Source organism: Scyliorhinus canicula, chromosome 18 (genome assembly GCF_902713615.1).
Source record: "Scyliorhinus canicula chromosome 18, sScyCan1.1, whole genome shotgun sequence".
Lineage (NCBI taxonomy): Eukaryota > Metazoa > Chordata > Chondrichthyes > Carcharhiniformes > Scyliorhinidae > Scyliorhinus > Scyliorhinus canicula.
This window is the reverse complement of record NC_052163.1, coordinates 40,303,649-40,331,329: the sequence shown is the minus strand read 5'-3', so window position 1 is coordinate 40,331,329 and position 27,681 is coordinate 40,303,649. Positions and strand designations below refer to the sequence as shown.

The following is a 27,681-nucleotide window of genomic DNA, read 5'->3' as shown; positions in this document are numbered from 1 at the left end:
TGGCATGTTCATTGCTGTCACCATCTTCCTATAGGCCAGGCATAATTCCAACCACTGGAGTTAAAGGTACATTGTGTTTAATTAACTTGTTTGAGCTTTGGTGGGGAAACAAAGCGTAGTTGAGGGTAATTTGATTGATCTGGTTGATGTACATGGCCTTCAAAATGTATATCTGACCAAGTACTTCACAACAGACCTGTGAGCAAAGTTGAAGTCCATGGGAATAAAAAGGACAGTAGCAGCATTGATGCAAAATTGGCTGAATGACAGGAAACAGTGGTACAGAATCGTTTTCAAACTGGAGGACGGTATAAAGCTTTTCTCTTTATTCTTTAGTGGGATGTGGGTGTCACTGGCAAGGCCTAAAATTGATGATGTTTTCATTACTGAGACTAGCTTTATATTCCAGAGTTATTAACTGAATTCAAATTCCACCAACTGTCATTTTGCAATTTGAATCCATGTCCTCAAAACATTAGCTCGGGTCGCTGGATTACTAGTTCAGCAATGGTATCACTACGCCACCATCTCCCCACAAAGTGCGGTCCCTCAGGATCTGTACTAGAATCACTGCTTTTCAAAGGCAATTAGAAAAGTGTGAAGAGAAAATTTGTGGGGTGCTGTGATACAAGGTTTTATAAGATAATTATTTTGAGACTGTCTTTAATTCAAGGTAAAATGGGGTAGTGAAGAAAGTTATGTGATCTGTTCCAAATTCTGCCTGACAAGTAGTCTGAGTGACTGGGTTACTATGAGGACGGGGGGGGGGGGGGGGGGGGGGGGGGGGGGGGCAGCATGGTGAGCCTTATGAAGAGTAAAGTGCAAAATGTTTATACTTGAAAACAAAGGCAAAAACAGCTATGGTTACTCTGGGTTGAATTTTAGTCTCCAAAGCGGATATTCATGGAAAAGGACGAGTGTTGTCCTAGGGTTAAAGTGCTAAATTGGGGGAAGGCTAACTACAATCAGATTAGGCGGGATTTGGAGGCTGTTTGAGGGTAAATCCACATTTGGCATGTGGGAGTCTTTTAAGGAGCAATTGTAGTGAGTGCAGGACAGGCATGTGCCGGTGAAAAGGAAATGCAGGATTCAGGAGCGGTGGATGACCAGGGAAATTGCGAGTCTGGTCAAAAAGAAAAAGGATGCATACGGGAGGTCGAGGCAACTAAAAACAGATGAAGCACTTGAATACAAGGAAAGTAGAAAGAGCTCAAGCATGGAGTTAGGAGGGCAAAAAGGGGTCGTGAAATGTCCTTGGCAGACAGGATTAAGGAGAATCCCAAGGCATTTTATACATATATTAGGAACAAGAGGGTAGCCCAAGAAAGAGTTGGTTCACTCAAGGACAAAGGAGGGAAATTATGTGTAGAACCAAAGGAAGTAGGTGAGATCCTAAACGAGTGTTTTGCATCGGTATTCACAAAAGGGGAGGGACATTTTTTTTGGCGGGAAGCAGCAGATGCATTTATTATAAGTTAGTAAGTAAAATGATATTTGTTGATTCTTCCGTGAGCTTTTTAACTATTTCCTCACTATACATTATTTGCATTATTTATTTACTTTTAAAATATTTTAGTCTCCTTTTTCACATTTTCTTCAAAATTTACACCCACCAACGAACAATAAGCAGTAACGAATACAATGTCAATCCTCTTATCAATAACAACGATCCCATCCTCCCACCAACCCCCAAACAACAGCCCACATGTCAACAAAAACATCAAATAAAAAATAAAAAGGAAGCAGGAATCACCCAGTCACCATTAACAAATACAGTCTCCTTCCCCCTCCCACCCCCCTAATGTTCAATGTCATCCAATTCTTGAAAGTGCATAATGAATAACGCCCATGGATTGTAGAACCCCTCCATCCTCCCCTCAGTTCAAATTTGACCTTCTCAAGAGTCAAGAGTTCCACCACGTCCCACTGCCACACCAGGTCACAAGGTGGAGAGGTTGATCTCCACCCCAATAGGATCCGCCTTCAGGCGATCAATGAGGCGAAGGCTACAACATCTGCCTCCGCACTTGCTTCCAACCTCGGCTGATCCGATACCCCGCAATGTGACCTCCCAGAGGACCCAGGCCAAGTTTCACGTGCACCACTTTAGAGATTATCCTAAAAACCTCTTTTCAGTAATCCTCCAGCTTGGACAGGACCAAAACATATGAACGTGACTTGCGCCGCCACCCCCCCAACCACCCACGCACACAACGCTCACACACATCATCTACCCCCTCAAAGAGCCGGCTCATCCTCGCCCTTGTGAGGTGTGCTCTATATACCATATTCAGCTGTATCAGCCCCACCCTCGCACACGAGGTGGAGGCATTCACTCTCCGCAGCACCTCACACCAGAACCCCTCCTCCATACACTCTCCCAACTCTTCTTCACGCTTTGCGTTGATCCCTTCCAGCGGTGCCTTCTCCTCTTCCAAAATAGCCCCGTAAACTGCCATCGCTACCCCCTTTTCCAGTCCTCCTGACGTCAGCACCTCCTCCGGCAATATGGAGGCCGACTCCACCGGGAAGCTCTGTATCTCCGTCTTGGCAAAGTCTCGAACCTGCATGTATCTCAATATTAGGGGCCTCACGGTAGCATGGTGGTTAGCATCAATGCTTCACAGCTCCAGGGTCCCAGGTTCGATTCCCGGCTGGGTCACTGTCTGTGTGGAGTCTGCACGTCCTCCCTGTGTGTGCGTGGGTTTCCTCCGGGTGCTCCGGTTTCCTCCCACAGTCCAAAGATGTGCGGGTTAGGTGGATTGGCCATGCTAAATTGCCCGTAGTGTAAGGTTAATGGGGGGATTGTTGGGTTACGGGTATACGGGTTACGTGGGTTTAAGTAGGGTGATCATTGCTCGGCACAACATCGAGGGCTGAAGGGCCTGTTCTGTGCTGTACTGTTCTATGTTCTATGTTCTATTTCCCCCTGTCCCAACCCATATTTCTCTCCCAGCTCCTTCAATCCTGCAAACCGACCCCCAAGAAACAAATCTTTTAGTGTCCTAACTCGCTTCTCCCATCTCCGAAAATTTCCATCCTACTTCCCTGGCTCAAATCTGTGATTCCCCCGAATCAGCATTTCCCTTGACCCTACCCCCAACCCGAAGTGCTGGCAAAACTGCCTCCAAATTCTCAACGATTCTATTACTGCCGTGCTCCCAGAGTATTTCCCCGAGCCATCAGGTAGCGCCTTCAACCCCGACCACCAACACAAACCCTCCTCCATTCTGACCCACTGGGAATCAAACCCTCTGACCCAGCTCCGCACCTTCTCCGCGTTTGCCGGCCAGTAATAATACATCAGGTTCATAAGACCTAAACCCCCTGACTGTCTTCCCCTCTGTAGCAGCACCTATCTAACTCTGGCACCTTCCCTCCCCGTATGAACAAAGTAATCATTCCTTCTATTTCTCTAAAAAATGCCTTTGGCAGGAAGATCGGCAGGCATTGGAAAATAAACGAAAATCGCAACAACACGTTTATTTTAATCGCCTGTACCTGACCCGCCAGTGACGGAGGGAGACCGTCCCACCTTGCCAGATCAGCTTTCACCCTCCCCACCAAACTAGAAATGTTGTACCGACGGAACCTCCCCCCCCCCCCCAATCCCGAGCAAGCTGCACCCCTAAATATCTAATGCGAATCCCTGCCCTACAGAGTGGCAGTCTCCAATCCCTGACCGGAACACCACAAATACTCACTCTTGTCTAGATTTAGTTTCTACCCCGAGAAAGACCCAAACACCCGAAGCAGCTCCAATATTCCTCCTATTGACACACTCGGTCCCGACACGTATAACAGCAAATCTTCCGCATATAAGGACACCCTATGCTGTACCAGCCCCCCCACCCAACACTATGCCTTTCCATACCCCCGAACTTCTTAATGTGATGGCCAATGGCTCAATCGGGAGTGCAAACAACAGGGGGACATAGGACATCCCTGCCTTGTCCCATGCTGGAGAGAAAAATATCCCGAGATGACGATATTTGTGCGAATGCTAGCCCTCGGCTCTTTATACAAGCTCTACCCAGTCCACAAATCGCGGTCCAATCCCAAACCGCTCCAGAACTGCCATCAAGTACCCCCATTCTATCCGGTCAAACACTTTCTCAGCGTCCAATGCCACAATCACCTCTGTTTCCTTTCCCTCCGCAGGTGCCATCATTGTTTTGTTATGCTCTTGACGTAGCATAAGCTGCTTCCTTGATGTGCACTCTGACAAAGGAAGGTTCAGACTTGGAGATAGCTTTAACACATTTATTAAACTGTTAACAATTCTCCTACTTGGATTCAACTCTCCTGTTAATCCTGCTATAGCTACTCAGACTGACGAACCAGTCTGCTACAATCCAGGTGGTGAGAATGATGTGTTTCAAATCAACCCTGTGTACACACTGAGTGTCTCCACTGGAAAGAGGAAGATCATGTGTGCTGTGTCCTTTTCTATGGGTTGGTGTAATGCCCCCCTGTGGTAGTGTCACCTCTGTGTATATTGTGAATGCCCATTGGTCGTGTCCTATCTTACTGACCTATTGGTTGAATGTCTGTGTGACATGTCTCTGGTGCTCCCTCTAGTGTCTATCTAGTCTACATGTATTTACATTAACCCCTTGTGTATTTACAGTGATGCGTATCACCACAATAACCACGTTCAATACCTTCTTAATGTTCGAAAAGAGCTGCCTCCCTGTCACAAACCCTGTCGGATCCTCACCTATCACCTTCGGGAGGCACTCCTCCAGCCTATCTGCCTGTACCTTCGCCAATACCATTGCGTCCAGATTTAAAAGTGATATGGGCCTATACGACCCACACTCCATCGGATCCTTATCTTTCCTGAGCAACAGTGAAATCAATGCCTGCTCCAAAATTTGTGGTAACACCCCCTTCCCTATCGTCTCCTCAAACATCCCACCATCAGCGGTGCCAGCTTATCCTTGAATTTTTTTATAATATTATAACATTTATACATTTTCCAGCTCCCCAATCACAGCCCAAGACCCCTCCCCAGTTCCAGTCCTCACTTCTGTCCCAAGCCTTCTGCCTTCACAAATGCCTCAGCCGCCTCCACCGTCTCAAAATAAAAATCTTTGGTGTTGTACGTCAGCCTCCCCTTCGCTGGGTACACCATACCAAATCGTACCCCACTGTTGTACAGTATCGCTTTTTAGCAGCTGAACACTGCTCATCTCCTCGCCAACTCCACAGTCATGTCCTGGTATATCCGAACTCCAGCGTCAGCCCACCGTACCTTCTGCTTCGCCCAGCTTAACACCCTCTGTAGGCCCCGAAGCAATCCCTGACACAAACTGGTCCTTCTTCCTGCAAATTCCACTGGAATGAATTGCTGTTCTTGTCTCCACAGAAACAGATAACTTTTAAAAAGAGATGTGAATTTTCCAGTGACCAACACCAGGGGTCGCACGGCAACATTTCTCATTTTAAGATTTTTGCTGTAGCAAACACACTAAAATAGAAATGGATTAAACATTACTTACTAGGCAGCTAAACTACAGAAAATAAATTCACCAACTTCTTAACACAATTGCAAACACCATGTTGTATTTATACATTATATAAAACTCTATAGTCTTGAGAAGTCCAAAGCTCTTCTCCACTATAACATGATCTCTTTTCCCTGCTTCACCAGGTGGCACAGTGATTAGGGCTGCTGCCTCACAGCGCCAGCCACCCTGGTTCAATTCCGGCCTTGAGTGACTGTGCAGAGTTTGCACTTTCTCCCCTGTTTGTACAATCTCAGCAGCCTGTGCTGACTGTTTGTGAGAAACAGAATAACAGAACCAGCGCCCTGGATTGTTTCACAAAAACAGGATGTCAGAAGTAATGTCCTTTTGGTCAAGTTAGCTATCCTAAATCCCATTTGATTACTTATTACTGCTATGCCCTAAAAATACATGTTTGATGGTTAATAATGATTACTCAGTACTCTAATTCATCTCAATCCTTAATAAAGTAACTTATGTAAAAGTACTCTAGTGGCTATTCAGTTTTAAGAGGTATCATCGCTGAACCCCCCTTTCACCACAGTCCAAAGATGAAATGAAAAATGAAAATCGCTTATTGTCACAAGTAGGCTTCAAATGAAGTTACTGTGAAAAGCCCCTAGTCACCACATTCCGGCACCTGTTCGGGGAGGCTGGTACAGGAATTGAACCATGCTGCTGGCCTGTCTTGGTCTGCTTTAAAAGCCAGCTCTTTAGCCCTGTGCTAAACCAGCCCCTTTGTAGGATGGGGTTACGGGGATAGGGCAGACGTATACACTAGGAATTCTAAAATGAACCTTCCAGTGTCTTTTTAAAGAAAATTCTCTCCTCAACCCTCTGAGGTGAACCAAAAACACTTCCCATTGCAAGGTACTCTCGTGATTCTGTGGCCTTTAACTCTTCACAATTCGGTTTCCTTGAACATGAGATCCCTCCTCAATAGCCGTCTGTTAGGTGGTTATCGCAAATCGGTAGTTTTCTTATATTTACCATAGCAACATTGATTGTGGATCTTCCTGGCCAAAACTCTTGCATTAACTGCCCCTGAGCGTGTGTGAATTTGGAAACAGTGTGATCAGCTGCCCCTTCCTTTGTGTTCAGATGTTAAAGTTCACCATTTATTCAGTAGGTTTTGGCATAGGCACATGTCCCCATGACAATCTGGTCACATGAGCTTGTCTTTTGGCAGAACTAATATGAAGTCATATAGGTTTGTTTCTGGGCAGAACTAGTAGGAGATGGCACATATCCCCTCCGAGGGGGAGGAGCACGGTAGCACAAGTGGATAGCACTGTGGCTTCACAGCGCCAGGGTCCCAGGTTCGATTCCCTGCTGGGTCACTGTCTGTGCGGAGTCTGCACGTTCTCCCCGTGTCTGTGTGGGTTTCCTCGGGGTGCTCCATTTTCCTCCCACAGTCCAAAGACGTGCAGGTTAGGTGGATTGGCCATCCTTGGTGTCCAAAAAGGTTAGGAGGGGCTATTGGGTTACGGGGATAGGGTGGAAGTGAGGGCTTAAGTGGGCTGGTGCAGACTCGATGGGCCGAATGTCCTCCTTCTGCATTACATGTTCTATGGACTAAACACAAATTACTGTTGAGTTAATCAATAATTCAGGAAGTGAGCCAGGTGAGGCTGAAGTATGGTGTTGGAATAGAGAGTGCCTGACTGTCTCTAATTTGCGCTGTGCCAGACCTGGAAGTGTGAGATACTGATACTAGGTGCTTTTAGTGGGATGTATTCTATCCCTTACCACAATCATTTTTCATCTTGAGCAGAATGAAATGCACCAAAAAGTCTGTAGAATCCTGTATTATTTCACTTTCATATTTTTTTCTATTTGAGGTATGATCATTTGAAGTTAACAGGGGAGGCTGTGGTGTGAAGATGGAAGAGACTAGTGACACAGACATACACAATGATTCACTTGAGCTGCCCATTTTCAGCTTCACTGGCCTTCGAAGCCACAAAATCTGTGATGGCACATTGGATTTCAAACACACAACTTCAGAACAGTCGGATTCAATTGCTGTGGAAGGCTCAGACTCTGAAACCTGTGAGTCTCCTTTGGCCAAAACTAGATGTTGTCGGCGGAATCTCAGCCACTCTGTTAAGTGCTTACCTAAGGATGTAGTAACAGTTGTGAGCAGTGAGAGTGATGGTAATGATGACCTAATAATTCCTTTATCCGAAAGACTGAGGGCAAAGCTCACTGGGAACCAAAATGTAGAGAAGCCTGACCACTCTGTTTCTAAATTGGGTCGAGAAAATTCCAGACATAACTCTGTGCTTGGGGCTTCAATTCCCAATAACCCTCAACTTAGTCAAGGCGATCCTGAAATTAAGAAGACTAATGCTGTGCTCAATGGGAACCAAACCACAGGACCTACACGAATTAGCCGAAGAACTTTGCCTTTACGCTCTACATGGGACATTTCAGACTCGGACGATGGAGATGAAGTATGTATGTTGCAGCCAACAAACGCACATGAGCCTCATTTAAATTTAGCTCAACTGAGTGTTAGAAATGTGCCATCCTCCAGGAAAATGGCATCAGATTCATCCCATCCACAGAAAAAAGTAACACTGAATGTAGCAGAAGTAGAAACAGCTCAACAGGAGGCAATGAGAAAACATGAAGAAAGAGAGCATCAACGAGCAGAGAAGGAAAATATTCGTCGGCAACGGGAAGAGGAAAAAACTATGAGAAAAGAGTTAGCTAACATTGAGAAGATGTTGAGACCAGGGGAATGCCTCAAACACATGCTGGTCTACATTGATCCAGGTGAGTGTTTCCAAAACTATTTTAGATGTAATGAGAAAGCATTGATAGTTATTAGAAAAGGGCTTTGTTAAGTTTAATAACAGTGCAAGTACTTGATCATAGCAGTGCAGAAGCTCATTCAGCCCATTGTGTGTGTGTACCAGTTCTGCAAGAGCAACTTAATTAGTGCAGCACCCCCACTGTTTCTCTGTAACCTAGTAAGTTGTTTTTCTCCAGATAATTGTTAATTAATTCCCTTTTGAAAGCCACAATTGAATCTGCCCCCATCACATTCTCAGCCAGTATATTCCAGATTTTAACCACTCATTACAAAAGTACATTTTTCTTCTTGCTGCTATTGCTTCTTTTGCCAGTCACCTTTAAATTGGTGTAATCTGGTTCTCGATCCTTCTGTCAACAAGAGCAGTATCTCCCTATCTACTGTTGGCTGGGACCCATGATTATTTTTGTTACTCCGTATCCATGTTTCTACTTCAGTTCGGCTTCTCGTTAAGAGTTGGCTGCACCTCAGGTCTTTCGATTCTGATCTGTTCAATATTCTCCCTCACCTCCTTTTTCACTACTAGTGGCAGAGCCATAAAATCATATGCATATGGCATTCTTTTTCTAACCCTCGCAGCTTGCTTTAATCTCTCCTGGCCTTCAAAATCTCTCTCTATGAGTGCTCCTTCAATTACTCCCTTAAATTCTAACTGCTGTTTCAGGTCATTTTTACTCATTTCCAGTGATATGCTTTGGGGTATTGCTGTATAAATACAAATTGTTAGATTTAATGTTCCGCATGTGGTGGTGTCATTCATCATGACCAGTGGATCCAATATGGATACTACTACGCCCCTCAAGGGTATTCCAGAATCCAGAGTTGGATACAGGCACATTTGTATTTGTTTTTTCTTCCCATCTACCCCTCTGACCTAGTTGGTTTAGCTCACAGGGCTAATCGCTGGCTTTTAAAGCAGACCAAGCAGGCCAGCAGCACGGTTCGATTCCCGTACCAGCCTCCCCGGACAGGCGCCGGAATGTGGCGACTAGGGGCTTTTCACAGTAACTTCATTGAAGCCTACTCGTGACAATAAGCGATTTTCATTTCACCTACCTCTGGGCCACAAGATTTGAATCCCATCTAGGACTTGCTCATGGCAGTGCTGCATTGTCTGCCATCCATAAGACATGGAACTGAGGACCATTTACCTGCTTCTGCATAGCAAGTCACACACTGCTCCAAAAGTAATTTAGGTGAAGTTTAAATTTATTTTAAAAAATGTATCTAGTGGTCACAGATATGAGTGCAATATTCAGCATTTATGTTTTCTCAACGTATTGATGAAATCGGACAATTGCTGTGGCACATGTGAACATGATGCATCATCTGTTTCACTGCACAGGGCTGCTGCAGGTAGAAGGAGGCGGACAACTGCTCAGTACTCTACAGACCATGGAGGTTAGCTGTGTGATAGAAAATCAGGCTATTCCTCACAGTGTGACCTGGGGGAGGAGACAGGCTCGCATTGTAGGGCAGCAGACGGTATGTGATGTTTATGTGTTTTAGCTGGAGTTAGAAAAGTTGAGTTAACATATTAATTACTCTAATGCAATGGTCCTAGAAGAAGTTCCTGTTAGAAATTGGAAAATATTGAACTGAAAATTTTGTCTGCTATCCATGAAGTCCTACATTGATCAAGATGTAAGGCTTATACAATTGCTCATATGTCATGGTTGCGAGGAGAACAGTTCAGCTTGGATTCTGCTCCTAACTATGCCATCCAATGTCACGTGCACTTTAGATAAAGACTGAATTGGGGATGCCATAGTATCAAAACCACAGTGCAGAACCAGTTGTTAATTCACTGTTTAACTTGTGTCTGATTGAATAGTGAGTGGAGGACAGTCAGAACCCATGGAGGCAGACCAAAAATACACTTCAGAGGAAATGTTTGCTCATGTGTCTCTGATCCTTTGGTAGATTACTCTTCATCCTCCTGGTTTCAGTATTGGCTTAATGGCATAGGAGCATAGGAAATAGCAACAAGAGTAAGCCATTTAGCCAATTGAACCATTCACACGGATTATGGCTGATAATCTGACTCTTACTATCCCCATATCCCTTGATGTCACAGATAAAAGCAAATTACTGTGGAAGCTGGAATCTGAAACAAAAACAGAAAATGCTAGACAATCACAGCAGGTTTGACCACATCTGTGGAAAGAGGGCGGCATGGTGATACAGTGGTTAGCACTGCTGCCTCACCGCTCCAGGGACTTGGGTTCAATTCTGGCCTCGGGTGACTGTGTGGAGTTTGCACTTTCTCCCAGTCTCTGCGTGGGTTTCCTCCGTGTGCTTCGCTTTCCTCCCACAGTCCAAAGATGTGCAGGTTTGGTGGATTGGCCATAATAAATTGCCCCTTAGTGTCCAAAAGGTTAGGTGGGGTTACGGGGATAGGGTGGAATCGTTGGCTTAAGTAGGGTGCTCTTTCCAAGGACCTGTGCAGCCTCAATGGGCTGAATGGCCTCCTTCCTCACTGTAACGATTCTATCTGTGAAAGAAGGAAGCTAATGTTTCGAGTCTGGATGACTCTTTGTCAAAGACATTCCTTGATGTCTTACCCAGCAATCTATGGATTTCTGCCTTGAGCATGCTTGGTGATTGAGCTTCAATAACATTCTGGGGTAGAGAATTCCAAAGATTCACCGCCCTCTGAATTAAGAAATTCTTATGCAGGGTGTCTTTTCGGCTTGATGGCAGCTTCCTGTCACACAAATAAGTAATGTGGTATATGAATTTCAGTGCCGGTTTGATGCAGGTATATAGGCCATACGTCCCTTCGACTGTTCATAATAGACCAAGTACAGATCATACCCAATTAGTCCCTGCTTGCAAAGCTCAAAACATGGGGTCCAACATATGCAATTCTAATCGTGCTAAGAATTGCACTGAAAACCAGTTTAGATTATTGGGCTCGCCATGTGCATGCTGGCAGTTACATATATTCACACACATGGCCCAGACCTTTGCAGACAAAAGGAGTATGTCTATGCATTGCACCTTTTTCGACTAAACTGAAGCTTGAGCGAAAGCCATTCCCTGGTTCATTCTCCACGGCATTGCCACTACCGATCAGATTCCACTTGCCAACCAATCAGTACTCCCTCCTCATGCAGTATAAATTGTTGTTCCCTTTTACTATTGGTGTTCTTGGATTTGATTGGATTGGATTTGTTATTGTCACGTGTACCAAGGTACAGTGAAAAGTATTTTTCTGCGAGCAGCTCAACAGATCATTAAGTACATGGGAAGAAAAGGGAAGAAAAGAAAATACATAATAGTGCAACACAAGATATACAATGTAGCTGCATAAGCACTGGCATCGGATGAAGCATACAGGGTGTAGTGTTAATGAGGTCAGTCCGTAAGAGGGTCATTTAGGAGTCTGGTAACAGCTGGGAAGAAGCTGTTTTTGAGTCTGTTCATGCGTGTTCTCAGACTTCTGTATCACCTGCCCGATGGAAGAAGTTGGAAGAGTGAGTAAGCCGGATGGGAGGGATCTTTGATTATGCTGCCCGCTTTCCCCAGGCAGAGGGAGGTGTAGATGGAGTCAAAAGATGGGAGGCAGGTTCGTGTGATGGACTGGGCGGTATTCACGACTCTGAAGTTTCTTGCCGTCCTGGGCCGAGCAGTTCCCATACCAAGCTGTGATGCAGCCCGATAGGATGCTTTCTATGGTGCATCTGTAAATGTTGGTAAGGGTTAATGTGGACATGCCGAATTTCCTTAGTTTCCTGAGGAAGTATTGGCGCTGTTGTGCTTTCTTGGTGATAGCGTTGATGTGGGTGGACCAGGACAGATTTTTGGAGATGTGCCCCACTCGGAATTTGAAACTGCTAACCATCTCCACCTCGGCTCCGTTGATGCTGACAGGGGTGTGTACAGTACTTTGCTTCCTGAAGTCAATGACCAGGTCTTTAGTTTTGCTGGTATTGAGGGAGAGATTGTTGTCGCTACACCACTCCACTAGGTTCTCTATCTCCCTCCTGTATTCTGACTCATCGTTATTCGCGATCCGACCCACTATGGTCGTATCGTCAGCAAACTTGTGCATGGAGTTGGAACCAAGTTTTGCCACTCAGGCATGTGTGTACAGGGAGTAGAGTAGGGGGCTAGGTACGCAGCCTTGCGGGGCCCCGGTATTAAGGACTATTGTGGAGGAGGTGCTGTTGTTCATTCTTACTGATTGTGGTCTGTTGGTCAGAAAATCGAGGATCCAGTTGCAGAGTGGGGAGCCAAGTCCTAGGTTTTGAAGCTTTGATATGAGCTTGGCTGGGATTACGGTGTTGAAGACGGAGCTGTAGTTAATAAATAGGAGTCTGATGTAGGAGTCCTTGTTTTCGAGATGCTCTAGGGATGAGTGTAGCGCCAGGGAAATGGCGTCTGATGTGGACCGGTTGCAACGGTATGCGAATTGCAGTGGATCAAGGCGTTCTGGGAGTATGGAGGTGATGCGCTTCATGATCAACCTCTCGAAGCACTTTATTACGACTGAAGTCAGGGCCACCGGACGGTAGTCATTGAGGCATGTTGCCTGGTTCTTCTTTGGTACCGGTATGATGGTGGTCTTCTTGAAGTAGGAGGGGACCTCGGAGTGGAGTAGGGGCAGGTTAAAGATGTCTGTGAATACCTCTGCCAGCTGTTCTTGCGCAAATGTCCTGATAAGTGCAAGATGAAAAGCTTTGACAACAAAGTCTCTTTTTCAACAATACTCCCAAGCTTTGTACTACCAAACAACTATATCTACTTTCAAGTATATTGGATCCATTTTCACTGTAGATTGTTCCCCTATATCTCCGGATGCTGGGTTAATCAATTTCCTTTGCTCAAGATGCTGACTGCTGCACAATAGTGTAGCAGCTGCAAATTGTGACATAAACAGAAGGTGAAGCCCAGCACATATCTACCTCAGAGGGATCCCACTCATCATCAGACCCTTTTGGGAAAGGTCCCAATTTAAGGCATCCTTTACCTCTGCCCCTTCAGTTAATCTGTGATCCGTCTTTCAGCATTACCCTTCATACCTACTCAAAATCCTGTGGGTTCATGTTTGTCTTGCAGACATTTCACCATCTAAAACAAAGCAGGTGTCTAACCTTGCTGGGTCACCGGGTCTAGTGGCCACCCTCACTGCTCTCAGATGCTACCAAGACCCATATAAATATTCAGTGACCTGGGATTGCTTCTTGACTGAGCTTTTTTTTCCCTGTCCTAGCATCACTCCCATTTGGGCTCCTCGCATCTCTATCCAACTTTTTCTATTGATGTGATCCCAATTTTCCCTCAGAATGTGAGATCTAAAGGGTTCTTTACTGTCTTGTCTTCTGTTCTTATAATCTTCAAGCATTTAAAATCTCAATAATATTGTTACACTTTGCCTTTTTTTTGCATTAGAACCTTGCTGATGTCTTGGTTTCTCAGTAATGTAGAATAAAAACCTCAGTTGAACAATTGATATGTATTTACAGCTTGTACGTTGGTCACACAGGCTGGATCAACACACCAGCCAGACCAATCAATTTTGTAACTTGTTTTTATACTTTGACAGTAAAATATGTCCTGGAAATTATCTTAACAGAATGAAAAGAATGACTGGGTGAATGAGCTTCATGTTCTGATCTACATTCCACTGGAGGAGTTTGTTTCTATGGTTCACAACTACAAACAGGTAACATTCCTCAGGGATATTTGTTGTTCGTAGCATATATAAATGATTTGGAGGAAATGTAGCTAGTCTGATTAGTAAGCTTGCAGACGACGGGAAGATTGGTGGAGTTGCGGATAGTGAAGAGGATTGTAATGCAGTAGAACATAGAACAGTACAACACAGAACAGGCCCTTTGGCCCTCGATGTTGTGCCGAGCATTGTCCGAAACCAAGATCAAGCTATTCCACTCCCTGTCTGGTGTGCTCCATGTGCCTATCCAATAACCGCTTGAAAGTTCCTAAAGTGTCCGACTCCACTATCACAGCAGGCAGTCCATTCCACACCCTAACCACTCTCTGAGTAAAGAACCAACCTCGAACATCCCTCTTGTATCTCCCACCCTGAACCTTATAGTTATGCCCCCTTGTAACAGCTATATCCACCTGAGGAAATAGTCTCTGAACGTCCACTCTATCATCTTATAAACCTCTATTAAGTCACCTCTCATCCTCCTCTGCTCCAAAGAGAAAAGCCCTAGCTCCCTCAACCTTTCCTCATAAGATCTATCCTGCAAACCAGGATAGATCTCCTTTGCACCCTTTCCATTACTTCCACATCCTTCCTATAGTGAGGTGACCAGAACTGCACACAATACTCCAAATGTGGTCTCACCAGTGTCATGTATAGTTGCAGCATAACCCCGCGGCTCTTAAACTCAAGCCCCCTGTTAATAAACACTAACACACTATAAGCCTTTTTCACGGCTCTATCTACTTGAGTGGCAATCTTCAGAGATCTGTGGACATGAACCCCAAGATCTCTGTTCCTCCACATTCCTCAGAACCCTGCCGTTGACCCTGTAATCCGCATTCAAATGTTTTCTACCAAAATGAATCACCTCGCACTTATCAAGGTTAAACTCTATCTGCCATTTTTCGGACCAGCTCTGCATCCTATCAATGTCTCTTTGCAGCCTACAACAGCCCTCCACCTCATCTACTACTCCACCAATCTTGGTGTCATCAGCAAATTTACTGACCCACCCTTCAGCCCCCTCCTCCAAGTCATTGATAAAAATCACAAATAGCAGAGGACCCAGCACTGATCCCTGTGGTATACCGCTGGTAACTGGTCTCCAGTCTGAACATTTTCCATCCACTACCACCCTCTGTCTTCTATGTGATAGCCAGTTACTTATCCAATTGGCCAAATTTCCCTCTATCCCACACCTCCTTACTTTCTTCATGAGCCGACCATGGGGATCCTTATCAAATGCCTTACTAAAATCCATGTATACGACATCAACTGCTCTACCTTCATAGAGCCCCTACAAAGGGGCTGTTTAGCACAGAGCTAAATCACTGGTTTGAAAGCAGACCAAGCAGGCCAGCAGCACGGTTCGATTCCCATAACAGCCTCCCCGAACAGGCGCCGGAATGTGGCGACTAGGGGCTTTTCACAGTAACTTCATTGAAGCCTACTCGTGACAATAAAGCAATTTTCTTTCATTTTCATTTTTTCATTTCACCTACACACTTAGTTACCTTCTCAAAGAATGCAATCAAATTTGTGAGGCAAGACTTACCCTTCATGAATCCGTGTTGACTATCCCGGATTATCTGCATCTTTCCAAATGGTCATAAATCCTATTCTTCAGGACCTTTTCCATTAACTTACCCACCACCGAAGTAAGACTAACGGGCCAATAATTACCAGGGTCATTCCTATTCCCTTTCTTGAACAGAGGAACAACATTCGCCACTCTCTTGTCCTTTGGCACTATCCCTGTGGACCCAAGATCACAGCCAAAGGCTCTGCAATCTCATCCCTGCCTCCCAAAGAATCCTTGGATATATCCCATCTGGCCCAGGGGACTTGTCGACCCTCAGGTTTTTCAAAATTGCTAATACATCCTTCCTCAGAACATCTACCTCCTCCAGCCTACCCGCCTGTATTACACTCTCATCCTCAAAAACATGGCCCCTCTCCTTGGTGAACACTGAAGAAAATAAAGTAGGATATTGATTGGTTGGAGACTTGGGCAGAGAAATGGCAGGTGAAGTTTAATCCGGGCAAATGTGAGGTAATGCATTTTGGAAGGTCTGCTGCAGGTGGGAATTATACAGTAAATGGCAGAACCATTGAGTATTGACAGGCAAAGACGTACACGTTCACAGATCACTGAAAGTGGCAATGCAGGTGGAGACGGTAGTCAAGAAGGCATACGCCATGCTTGCCTTCATCGGTCAGGGCGTTGAATATAAAAATTGGCACATCGTGCTGCGGCTGTACATAACCTTAGTTAGGCCACATTTGGAATATTATGTACAATTCTAATCGCCGCACTACCAGAAGGATATGGATTCTTTGGAGAGGGTACAGGTGAGGTTTGCCACGATGTTGCCTGGCCTTGAGGGTATTAGCTATGAGGGGAAGTTGGATAAACTCTGATTCTTTTCACTGTAATGATGGAGGTTGAGCCTGATAGAGGTTTAAAAAATTATGAGTGACTCGGACAGAGTGGATAGTCAGACGCTTTTTCCCAGGGAGGAAAAGTCAATTACATGGGGAAATAAGTTTACGGTGTGAGGGACAAGTTTAGAGATGTGCGAGGCAAATCCTTTTGCACAGAGGGTGGTGAGTGCCTGGAACGTACTGCTAGGGGAGTTGGTGGCAGCAGATACAATAGGAATGTTTAAGAGGCAATTTGACAAAGACATGAATAGGATGGCAATAGAGGGATATGGACCCTGGAAATGCAGATGGTTTTAGTTTAGACAGGCGTCAATAATCGGCGCAGGTTTGGAGGCCGAAGGGCCTGTGCCATTTTGTTCTTTGTATACGTTTAAAATGTATCAATTTTCTTGTGTTTCAGCCTTCTGACACCTAGAATGGTCAAAGTCAGCACTCAAATATTTTCCATAGTTAGATTGCTGGCGTTTTTCTAGAATTCACTTTTTAATGTTTAGAATCAGTTTCTTAGTCATTTCTGTTTTAAACAGGAGCCCCAAAAATCAATTTTTCAATTAAAATATGTTGGTTTGATTTAGTCTTTTTCCACCAGATTCACCTGCGATTTCTGGCTAACAGGGCTGGCAGAAAGTTTCTAGATTGGCCAGTGAGAATACAGGATCTTGGGTTTAATTCCCACTCTGGTTGATTTCTGTTGGAACATAAAGTGTCTCTACGGCTAGGAAGGAGGAAAAAAATAGCAACTGTTGTACTGACTCCTGATCGATAACTAGTGACTCCTAGTAAAGAACACATGTGAACACCAAGTGAGGATTGGGTTAACTGATGCCCTGCGTGGTTGAGCAGCCTCTTGACACTTTTTGGCAAGGTTGGATAGTTGGGTGGTATATCATCATCTGGCACGTTCTGGTAAAAGCATTCCTTCGCCTGGGTAGTGAGAAAGGAAGCGTGTTCCTAGCCTCCTGTCAGGCAAGATCGCAGTTGAACTCTCGCAGCAACAGTATGTTCAGGATTTAGTCCTCTTCGGAGGGAGATATCTAAACAAATTCGCTCCCTTTGATGCACTAAGACCAGAAAAACACAAAGACTTATTAAATGCATTTTCCAGAAATCCCATAGTCTAATGTAATAAAAGTGGTAGCCATGATGTGGAGATGCCGGCGTTGGACTGGGGTGAGCACAGTAAGAAGTCTTACAACACCAGGTTAAAGTCCAACAGGTTTGTTTCAAACACGAGCTTTCGGAGCACGGCTCCTTCTTCAGGTGAAGAAGGAGCCGTGCTCCGAAAGCTCGTGTTTGAAACAAACCTGTTGGACTTTAACCTGGTGTTGTAAGACTTCTTACTGTAATAAAAGTGGAATTTGATGGGAAGGAATCGTTACCCTGTTTTATGTTATAGGCACTTCTATTAGTTTCTGATCTCAGGTAGAATATGTTCCGTAAAATGCCATTAAAGTTCCTGGAATTCTGTGTAAAGAAACAACTGGTGCGATTTACCGACCTCGTTAGGTTCGAGCAAGAGTGCAGTGCAGTCGGTCGATCCCGGGAGAGGCTTCCGCAGGCCTCCCGGGAGCCACGGTCTCACAAGGGGCCAAAATCAAAATCCCACCCAAAGCGGGTGTGAGAAAAGGGCGCATGCTTACGTAGGTTTTAAGTCTACTTAGGTGATCTTACCCAGGATCAACTGGCCTCCTGGGCACTACCAGCCTCTCTAGCAGGGCCGCAGACGGGTGCCACTTATTACTGTCCACACAAACGTGGACCAGGTGGAACGGCACACGGGAGTCTCCCAGGGCATCAGAGGCCCCTGTGTGGCCAGGGATACTGGAGGATGGCTCCCTGGCCCACCCGCTAGAACGTGGGCACCTTGGCACTGTCGAGCTGGCAGGAGCGCTGCCAAGGAAGAGAGCCCGAGGGGGGGGCTATGCCCATGAAAGGAGGGTGGAGGGGGGATGTGCAGGGCAGGTAAGCAGGGATCTCTGGGAGGTTGGGGGCGTGACGGAGGTGGGGGGAGGGGGGGGGCTGACAAGGGGGAACCCCTAACGGGATATCCTCACTTGGGGGTGTGGGATAACACCATATGCATGGGGTGTGACATTGCCCATAGGTTGGGGGGGGGTACCCACCAGCTCACTTAGAGATCGGGGCACCCTTTCAAAATGACGCCCAATCTGAGTTCAGCTCTCTAATGCTGAAACAATTCTAAGTGTGGGCTAATCCGGAGAAACTACCCAGGGCCCAAAAAAGTGTTGTTTGATAGCAGTGGGGAACTCGGCGGCAAAGCCGGCGGCACACTTCCTCCAAAACTCCCCACAGGTGAACTTAGAAATGTTTTGGTTAAATTCTGCCCAACATGTCTAATGCTCCCTGTTGCGACTTGTATAGCCTGGTGGGAAAGGATAGAACAGTGGAACCTGGTCTTTTTAATTTGGATAAGATGTTGAACCAAGATCCTACCTGCCCTCTGAAGTGGACATAAAAGATCCTTCAGTGCAATTTGACAGAATAACACGGAAGATATCCCCAGCTAATATTTATCCATCGATTTGTAGTATAAAACAGATTATTTCGCCGCCATCACATTGCAGTTTGTGGGAATGATGGGCATGAAAATTGACTGTTGTATTACAATAGTGAGTACACTCCAAAGGTACTTAATTGGCTGTAAAGTGCCTTGTGATTTTCTGTGACCATGAAAGGTGCGTTGTCTTCATAAACTTTTGTTTACAGAGACACACTTGTATATCGTGCACTTCCAACTACCAGCCGCACTTTCTGCCTTATCCCATGCTGTATTATATATGTGGGTGGCGCGGTAGCACAGTGGGTAGCACTGTTGCTCACAGCTCCAGGGTCACAGATTCGATTCCCCGCTTGGGTCACTGTCTGTGTGGAGTCTGCACGTTCTCCCTGCGTCTGTGTGGGTTTCTTCCAGGTGCTCCGGTTTCCTCCTACAAGTCCCGAAAGACGTGCTGTTAGGTGAATTCTGAATTCTGTACCCGAACAGGCGCCGGAATATGGGCTTTTCACAGTAACTTCATTGCAGTGTTAATGTAAACCTACTTGTGACAATACATAATATTATTATTATATAAATGTGTATAGATATTTGTCCCCAATGAGTACCACCGCCTGAATAGAATTGTACCCCCAACTGATAATCAATTTACAGTCCTGATTGTAACAGTAATTAAGCACAAACGCTTTCCTATAATTTCCCACCCAGGAAGTGCAAGGTGCTGCTACTGAAGGCCAGATGACATTACAAAGCTTTGCTCTTGATATTCTTCAGAAAAGTGGGAACAATGTTCCATGTTTCATTGTTGTGGGATTGGAAAAGTACTTCAGGTGAGAATCGCACTGAATCTTTTTCAAAGTTTTGTCTTAATGTTTCTTTTACTACCCTAAAGCAGCAGGTAAAACAGTTCTGCAGCTCAGTGCCATGTGCTCAAAATGAGGAAAACGGTTATGCTTGTGAGTAGATCCAGTTAGTGTGGCTAGTGGGAATTGAAGTATGATTTAAAAAGTAACCCAGCTTTTAAAGAAAATTCTGTCCACTCTGATGCGAGTCAGGAGATATTCCATGAAATCCGCTGCTTATTGGCCCGCTATCAGTGGCTGACTTCAAAGGCGATCCATGCAAGCTCTTCTGCACTGAAACACCGGAACTGTTGTAAAACCAAAACCCATCAAATGCTGCAGGGGTGTGCACTCGTGGCACTGCCAGTAGCTGGAATCAATACCCAGGGCTGTTCACAACCCCAGGATCGAACACATACGTTACCTTGTATGAGTGTAAAATGTATCGTGTTGTCATCTAGTAACAATTGTATTAGAAAAAGGAAGGAAAACCCAGAAAATGACCTGCACTCCCCTTTGTTTAAATATATCCTACTGCTCTACACCCAAGGATTCACTTAGACCAACTATTTTGTAACATGATACACGCTAGAAGATCTTAATTGATTTTAGCTAGGCTGATTGTTGGTCTCAGCATCCCTGGGCTGGAAAGAAGCAAAACTACTGATCATTATTCAGTGACCTCTGCTGAGAACTATACTTGTCTGGATGCTGGGTGCAATATTACAGGATTTAGCTGTGATATTATTGAAGATCAAATAATTTGCTGATAATTGCTAGGGATACATGTTTGGAATTGGATGAGATGCAAGAAGCGTTTAGCTAGAGAAGAAGAAATGGAAAGTCAAAATAAATGTCATTTTCTGGTTTGTTTCTACAGGCCTCAGGAGAAGCAGAGGTCACAGAAGTCGGCACCTAGTGAAGAACAAAAGAAGCATAGAAAGGCAAAAGGCTGTGATCAGCATGTGCCTCCGATATCCCGAGCAGATGTGGAATTAGTGAGTTTTCACTGGCTTCAGGATACAGTGCAACTTTGAATTCACAAAGTATCTACGTAGGAGCTCAGCAGAGGTTACACAACATTATATCATTGGGAAGCAAAAGAATGTGGTTGTTGAAAGACAAATAAAAACAGAAAATTCAGCAAACAGTCATATGTCAGGCAGCATCTGTGGAGAGCACAGGGGAGTTAGCAATAGGTATGTGCTCTTCGTCCTTGAATTTTGTTATCTCGACACAGATGCTACCTGAGCTGCTTTGTGTTTCCAGTGTCTTGTGTTTTCCGGTGATCTTCCAGTTTTATATGGATGTTTATTTCCCTTCAGCACCTTACTAGTGATGGCATGTAGGTACTTGACCATAGAGTGCATCTTTACTGAGTCTGGTTCTGTTCTTGAGATGTTTTATCTTAAATCTGTTGTATAATGGAGGATATTCCTGTCCTCCCAGGCACATTTGAGTCGGGATAGTGAGAGGGACAGCTTAATTATTTCACTGACTCTAACCATTTGTAGTGTTCCTACTTGCTGAGATTAGCTAGTTAACTAGAGATCAGGGAACAACTGTTGTATTAAAAAAAGTAGTCAGGCACACTAAACTTCTACCGAGTGACCAATTTGAACAATATGCATGTATTTCAATTGGGTTAGCAAAGCATTGGTCTCCATCATTAGTTTTGCTGCAATCAGTAGCCTACCAGTCTAGGCCAATTGCCTAAAACATTTGGAACTTTTTGCCTTGAAATAAATATCCTTCAAGAGAGGAGAAACAATGTGTTTTAAAGCAATTCCATTGTATATCGTTTAGTTTGATTGAAAATTATTGTTGTGTAGATTCTTACTTATTTGCTTTTCCTTCTTGCCTCAGGCTCTAGTGCACTTGCAGCTGTCCGTCAAAGCTCAACTCCAATTATTGGAGACTTGGAAGGAGTTTGCAGATTATATCAGCATGTTCACCAAAGCTGTGGCTGAGGCCCCGTTCAAGTAGGTGCTGAGCAACAAAAATATTTGTGTTTTAAATAAATTGGGTGGCATCAGTCAAATTCCAATTGGATGTGAACAGACAGCACAAAACTGTCCTCCACTTTGGAACTACATTTTCAGTCCCTCTCCAAACAACTGCAGCATGGTTGGAGTGGGAAGTGGAAAAGTGCACCATGATGAGGTAGTGGGATCCCTCATCAAATAGAATGAGGAAGTGGGGTAAACTGAAGTGATTTTGATGTTCCTATGGTGGAATAGCTTGCCGATGCTTATGAAGGATGTGATAGCTAAGGGCTTCCTGCATCTAAAGAAGTGTCCCACAGTCAGACTATCTAATGAGCTTTTTATATGTTGGATACCGCAGATGATTTATTGGAACATAACTTCCAAGTTCCCCAGTGTTGTATTTGGGGACATACAAGATGTGCTGAGAAATGCCCTTCAGAGATTTCCAGTTAAGGTGTGCATACAATCGTCCAGAAATGCAAACTTCCCCTGAGCAATTGCTCTGCACAGGGAACCATTAAAAAATGGTTTAAATTGCAAACTTTGGATGATTCCAACTGGGCTATACCAATGGTGTCTTCCTCCAGGTGATCCGGTTTCCTCCCACAAGTCCCGAAAGATGTGCTTGACAGGTGAATTCTCCATCAATGTAACCGAAGAGGAACTAGAGTGTAGAGGGGATTTTCACAGTAACTTAATTGCACTGTTAATGTAAATCTACTTGTGACACTAATAAAGATTATTATTATTTTAGTTACCCAGAAAAAATTAGACGGATTGAAAGCAAGCACTTCTAGAGTTTGGGTCACAATTGTACAGACTGACCAGCCCCCACTTCCAGCCACCCAAATGGGACTCCTACCCTTAAACAGTGTCTGTATTTTAAAAGACGTTCAGTGGCTGAGGCTGTGAAAGGTGCTATATAAATACAAACCTTTCTCTTTAAACTGAAGTAGATCAGAGATGACAGTACTGGAGATACAGAAGTTATTTGAGCATTTGATTGGAGGCAAAAGACTAGATGTTGATGACCAACTGTATTTCAAGCATTTTCTGTGTACACTAAAAATCTAAAAATAATTTTGCGAAAAGAACAGTCTGTTTTGCACATTGATCAGGAGAATAAGTGACGCCATTTTTTCAGTTGGTTTATACATGGTTGAATTTATAGACAAGTTAATACAACAGAGTGTTGATGAAATATTTCTTGCCAGGAGAGGACGGGAGAACAAGGGACTCTCAGTCTACTTGGAGAGTGACGGGTCCAGAGGGGCGAAGGCAGATCGTTCGGGGAAAGGTCTCCTGAGCATTTGGAAGAAACAGATCCAGCAATTAAACAGAGTTAGCTCTGAGATGGCAAATGCCATAGTGTCTGCCTATCAATCACCATGGTTACTTACTCAGGTACAAATTACTGTGATTTCCTTTTCAGTGAAACAGTATCGTTGTTAAAGTTAATTGTAATTGGTTGGAAGGTGGGGGATGGGAAGTAAGGATAAACGTTGTGTATTCTGGCGAGTGTGAGAGGTAGGCGTTCCCCATGGACCTACTGAGGCAATAATTTAAAAGCAAATGCTGCAGATGTTTGAGATCCGAAATAAAAATGGAAAGTGCTGAGAAAACTCAGCATGTCTAGCAGCATCTGTGGATAGAGCTGATGTGGAAGGGAGTGTTTTAGATTCATGGAATATTGAGACTGGTTCAGGGAGAGCTGGGATCTATACAGATCAGACAGGTTGCACTTCAGACCCGAGATCAATGCTCACTTAAAGCCGTTTCTAGTGCTGTTGGGGAGAGTTTAACCTAATGGGGATGGAAATTAAGATGTAGCATTATAAAAGTGAAACAAGGTGCACCAAATGCATAAGCGTAAATGCACAGAGCTTGATAAAACATGATGGTGGGTTCCAGACAAGAACACTAACAGAGCGGTACCCACTCCAGTGTTATGCAGTGACAGACTTGTATCCACCAATAAGAAATCCAACATTATACAACTTAAAATGTTCACTTCCCGACACCAACCAGATTTGATGGATGCAATGTATATTTGTGCTGCTGGGTGTTTTTTCACAATTCAAGTGGGCACAGTGTCAGAATTTCACATTCCTGTTCATTCTCCATGAAATGCTTTATGGTGTTTCTGAGAAAGATGATTAAAGATACCACATACTGTATATACAAGCTGGTGTTCACTCTTTAGTAATTTTTGTATATTTTCCCGTAGAATTCATCTGAGGCAACATTATTACTGTAGTTGATTCTTCTTGTATATGTTGTGCATGGATGAAATATTTATACAATACATATATTAGCTAGAAGACCAGTTGCCTTTTTTCCTCTGATTAGGCATATCACATGTGCAGTTCTGAACGAGAAAAGGAGAATCTGCTTGCTGACATCCCTGTTCGACGTGGAGAAGGAGCAATCTCAACAACACGAAGGATTGGACCAGAGCTGTCAAAACGGGTCTATTTGCTGATGACTTCTATGGAATCTGAATTTTTTCTTGAGTAACAGAATAGTGTGTACTCCCCAGGGTCTTCAGCAGAAACGCCTGGAATCATGTAGCTTTTTGATTCCATAGAGCCTCAGCATTTCTCTTCCCTATAATGACTGACTACTAAGTAAGCTAGTGGCAGAACAATGGTCTTGAGAAGCAGTTTGTACTTTCATGGTAGTAGGATATTAAAAAAAACATTACTGCAGCTTAAGTTACCACCTTAGCAGTGGTACACTCAAAACATTGATAGTAGCAGATCTACAATTCCACTTTCGTTTGATTTTTTGTTGGCGGGTTTTGGTTCTCATTCACCAATATGTGTGTAGGGCATTTAACTCCTATTTTCATAATGTGGGTGTGCTGGCTGCTAAGTGAAAATGAGTCTTGATCTTTTGTTTGTTCTTTATGTCATTTGTTCTTTGATAAGGAGGTCTTTAAGAGGAGGTGGTTCAATCCTTCGGGTTATTCTTTTACTTGTCAGTCTCCAATTATAAAGAATGCTTTTCTGGGTGAATTGCTGGGACAATTATGAACTGAAGCCAGCAAGAGTCAGTTGTCAAGGAAGAAGAGGAGAAGAAATTTAAATTTTAAAAATCTGGTATATCTTCATCACATTCAGGATAAAAAATATAGATTTTTTAAAAAAGATAGTGATTAAATGTAAATGTGCTGGTCTAAAGCTTTTGATCATTTTCTGCAATAAACTTCATGATCATTTCATCGAGTCATAGAGATATGCAGCACAAAGGCCATTCAGCCATCAAGGCCATACTATCTAGAGCAATCCAGTCCATCCCATTCCTCTGCTCTATGCCTGTAGCCCTACAAGTTTTTTGTCTCTGCTTCCACCATCATTGTGGGCTGAGAGTTCCAGGTCATTACCACTCGCTGCATTAAAAAACAGTGTTGCTAAATTCCTCATGCTTCTCTTGCCTAAAATCTTAAATCTTTGTCCCCTAGTCTTAGTAACATCAGCTAATGGGAACAGCCTTTCTTTTTTTAATAATTTTAGAGTACCTAATCATTTTTTTTTCCAATCAAGGTGCAATTTAGTGTGGCCAATCCACCTAACCTGCACATCTTTGGGTTGTGGGGGTGAAACCCGTGGAGAATGTGCAAACTCCGGACACACGGACAGTGACCCAGGGCCAGGATTCGAACCCGGGTCCTCAGAACAGCCTTTCTTTGTCTACCTTATCTAAACTTATCATAATCATATACCGAGGCTCTAAATAAAATTATCCCTTTTCAGTTCTGCCTCTGATCCGACAAATGTGGCATTTAATTATTCAATCACATCCATAACCACCTCTCTTTACACACTACAAATGTTCCCGCTTTATCAAGTTCAGCATGGGTTAGATCAGAGTTAAGGTATTTCTGCAGTTTTCCATCGAACTTACATATTAGATGCAGCATGGGCTAAATACAGAATAAAGCTTTATTTCACCTTTTTATTCGTTCATGGGATATAGACCTCAGTGGCAAGACTTGCATTTATTAGAATCTACGGCACAGAAACAGGCCTTTCAGCCCAAACTGGTCCATGCCAACCAAAAAGTCCATCTAAGCTAACCCTATTTGCATGTATTTGGCCCGTATCCCTCTAAACCTTTCCGATCCATGTATCTGCCCAAATGCCTTTATAGAATATAAATGATGTGGAGATGCCGGTGTTGGACTGGGGTGGGCACAGTAAGAAGTCTTCCAACACCAGGTTAAAGTCCAACAGGTTTGTTTAGAATCATTAGCTTTCGGAGCGCAGCTCCTTCCTCAGGTGAATGAAGCGGTAGGTTCAGAAACATATATAGACAAAGTCAATGATGCAAAACGATACTTTGAATGCGAGTTTTTGCAGATAATTTAGTTTTTACAGATCCAGACAGCGACTGGAGAGAGGGATAATCACAGCTTTAAGAGGTCTGAATTGTCTCAAGCCAGAACTGTTGTAAGACTTCTTATTATAGAATATAAACTCAGCGGATCTGGCAGTGTCAGTGGAGAAGAGTTTTTTTTGATACATTTAAAGTACCCAATTCATTTTTCTTCTAATTGAGAGGCAATTTAGCGTGGCCAATCTATCTACCCTGCACATCTTTGGGTTGTGGGGGTGAGACCCACGCAGACAAGGGGAGAATGTACAAACTCCACACGGACAGTGACCTGGGACCGGGATCGAACCCGGGTCCTCGACGACTTGAGGCAACAGTGCTAACCACTGCCACCCAGATCCTTTTTTTGCCCTAATGATGTCACTGAACTGCCCCCTTAAACCATTCTTGGTGCACCCCAATGCTGATAGGGGGAGAGATCCAGGATTTTGACCCAGTGACAACTACCAGAATGGTGATACAGTTACAGAGCAGGATGCATTGTGATTGGGGATATTACATTGAACATACAGTGCAGAAGGAGGCCATTCGGCCCATCGAGTCTGCACCGACCCACTTTAGCCCTCACTTGCACCCTAACCCTGCAACCCAACAACCCCTCCTAACCTTTTTGGTCACTAAGGGCAATTTATCATGGCCAATCCAACTAACCTGCATGTCTTTGGACTGGGAGGAAACCGGAGCCCCTGGAGGAAACCCACGCAGACACGGGGAGAATGTGCAGACTCCACACACAGTGACCCAGTGGGGAATCGAACCTGGGACCCTGGCGCTGTGAAGCCGCAGTGCTATCCACTTGTGCTACTGTGCTGCCCTTTTTAAACCGGAGCATCCGGAGGAAACCCACGCAGACATTGGGAAGAAGTGTAAACTCCACACAGACAGTGACCCGAGGCTGGAATTGAACCTGGATCCCTGTAACTGCGAGACAGCAATGCTAACCACTGCACCATGCCTGTGGTGGTGTTCAGAGCCATCTGCAGCCTTTGTCCTTCTAGGTGATAGGTGTTACAGGGTTGGAAGGTGCTGTTGAAAAATCCTTGGCAAATTTGTTGTACATCTTGCAGATTATACACACTGCTGATTTTGAGCACCAATGTCCTTGGAGCGGAGGTGATTTGACTTCCAACAACCACAACCATCTTCGTTTGTGTTAAATACGGCTCCGACCAATGCAAAGATTGCCCCTAATTCCCATTTACTTCAATTTTGCAAGGGCTCCTCGATGCCACACAGGGTCGAATGCTGCCTTGATTTCAAGGGTAGTAACTCTCACTTAACCTCTGGGCCTCAGCTCCTTTGAGCCATGTTTGGACAAAGGCTGTAATGGGATCTGGAGCTGAGTGGCCCTAACAGAATCCAAATTGAGTGCAGTGAGCAGGTTACTGTTAAGTAAGCACAGCCTTTCAATTACATATTCCATCATTTTGCTGATGGTTGATAGAATGTTGATTGATGGGGTGCTAATTTGAACCATTTGAATTT

General features: G+C 44.3%; 1 protein-coding gene across 1 annotated transcript in view; it reads left to right on the top strand.

Annotated features, from left to right (window-relative positions):
* The window catches only part of eme1 (essential meiotic structure-specific endonuclease 1), a 29,703-nt gene extending 2,884 nt beyond the window's left edge, over window positions 1-26,819 (top strand). The window contains exons 2-9 of the mRNA XM_038777563.1: window positions 7,352-8,291; window positions 9,677-9,816; window positions 13,913-14,002; window positions 19,680-19,801; window positions 20,694-20,811; window positions 21,680-21,795; window positions 23,016-23,205; window positions 24,151-26,819. Coding sequence (XP_038633491.1) covers window positions 7,394-8,291; window positions 9,677-9,816; window positions 13,913-14,002; window positions 19,680-19,801; window positions 20,694-20,811; window positions 21,680-21,795; window positions 23,016-23,205; window positions 24,151-24,318 — 1,842 coding nt within the window. The 5' untranslated portion in view covers window positions 7,352-7,393 and the 3' untranslated portion in view covers window positions 24,319-26,819. The remainder of the gene's footprint in view (window positions 1-7,351; window positions 8,292-9,676; window positions 9,817-13,912; window positions 14,003-19,679; window positions 19,802-20,693; window positions 20,812-21,679; window positions 21,796-23,015; window positions 23,206-24,150) is intronic.
* Window positions 26,820-27,681: the final 862 nt, after the last annotated feature.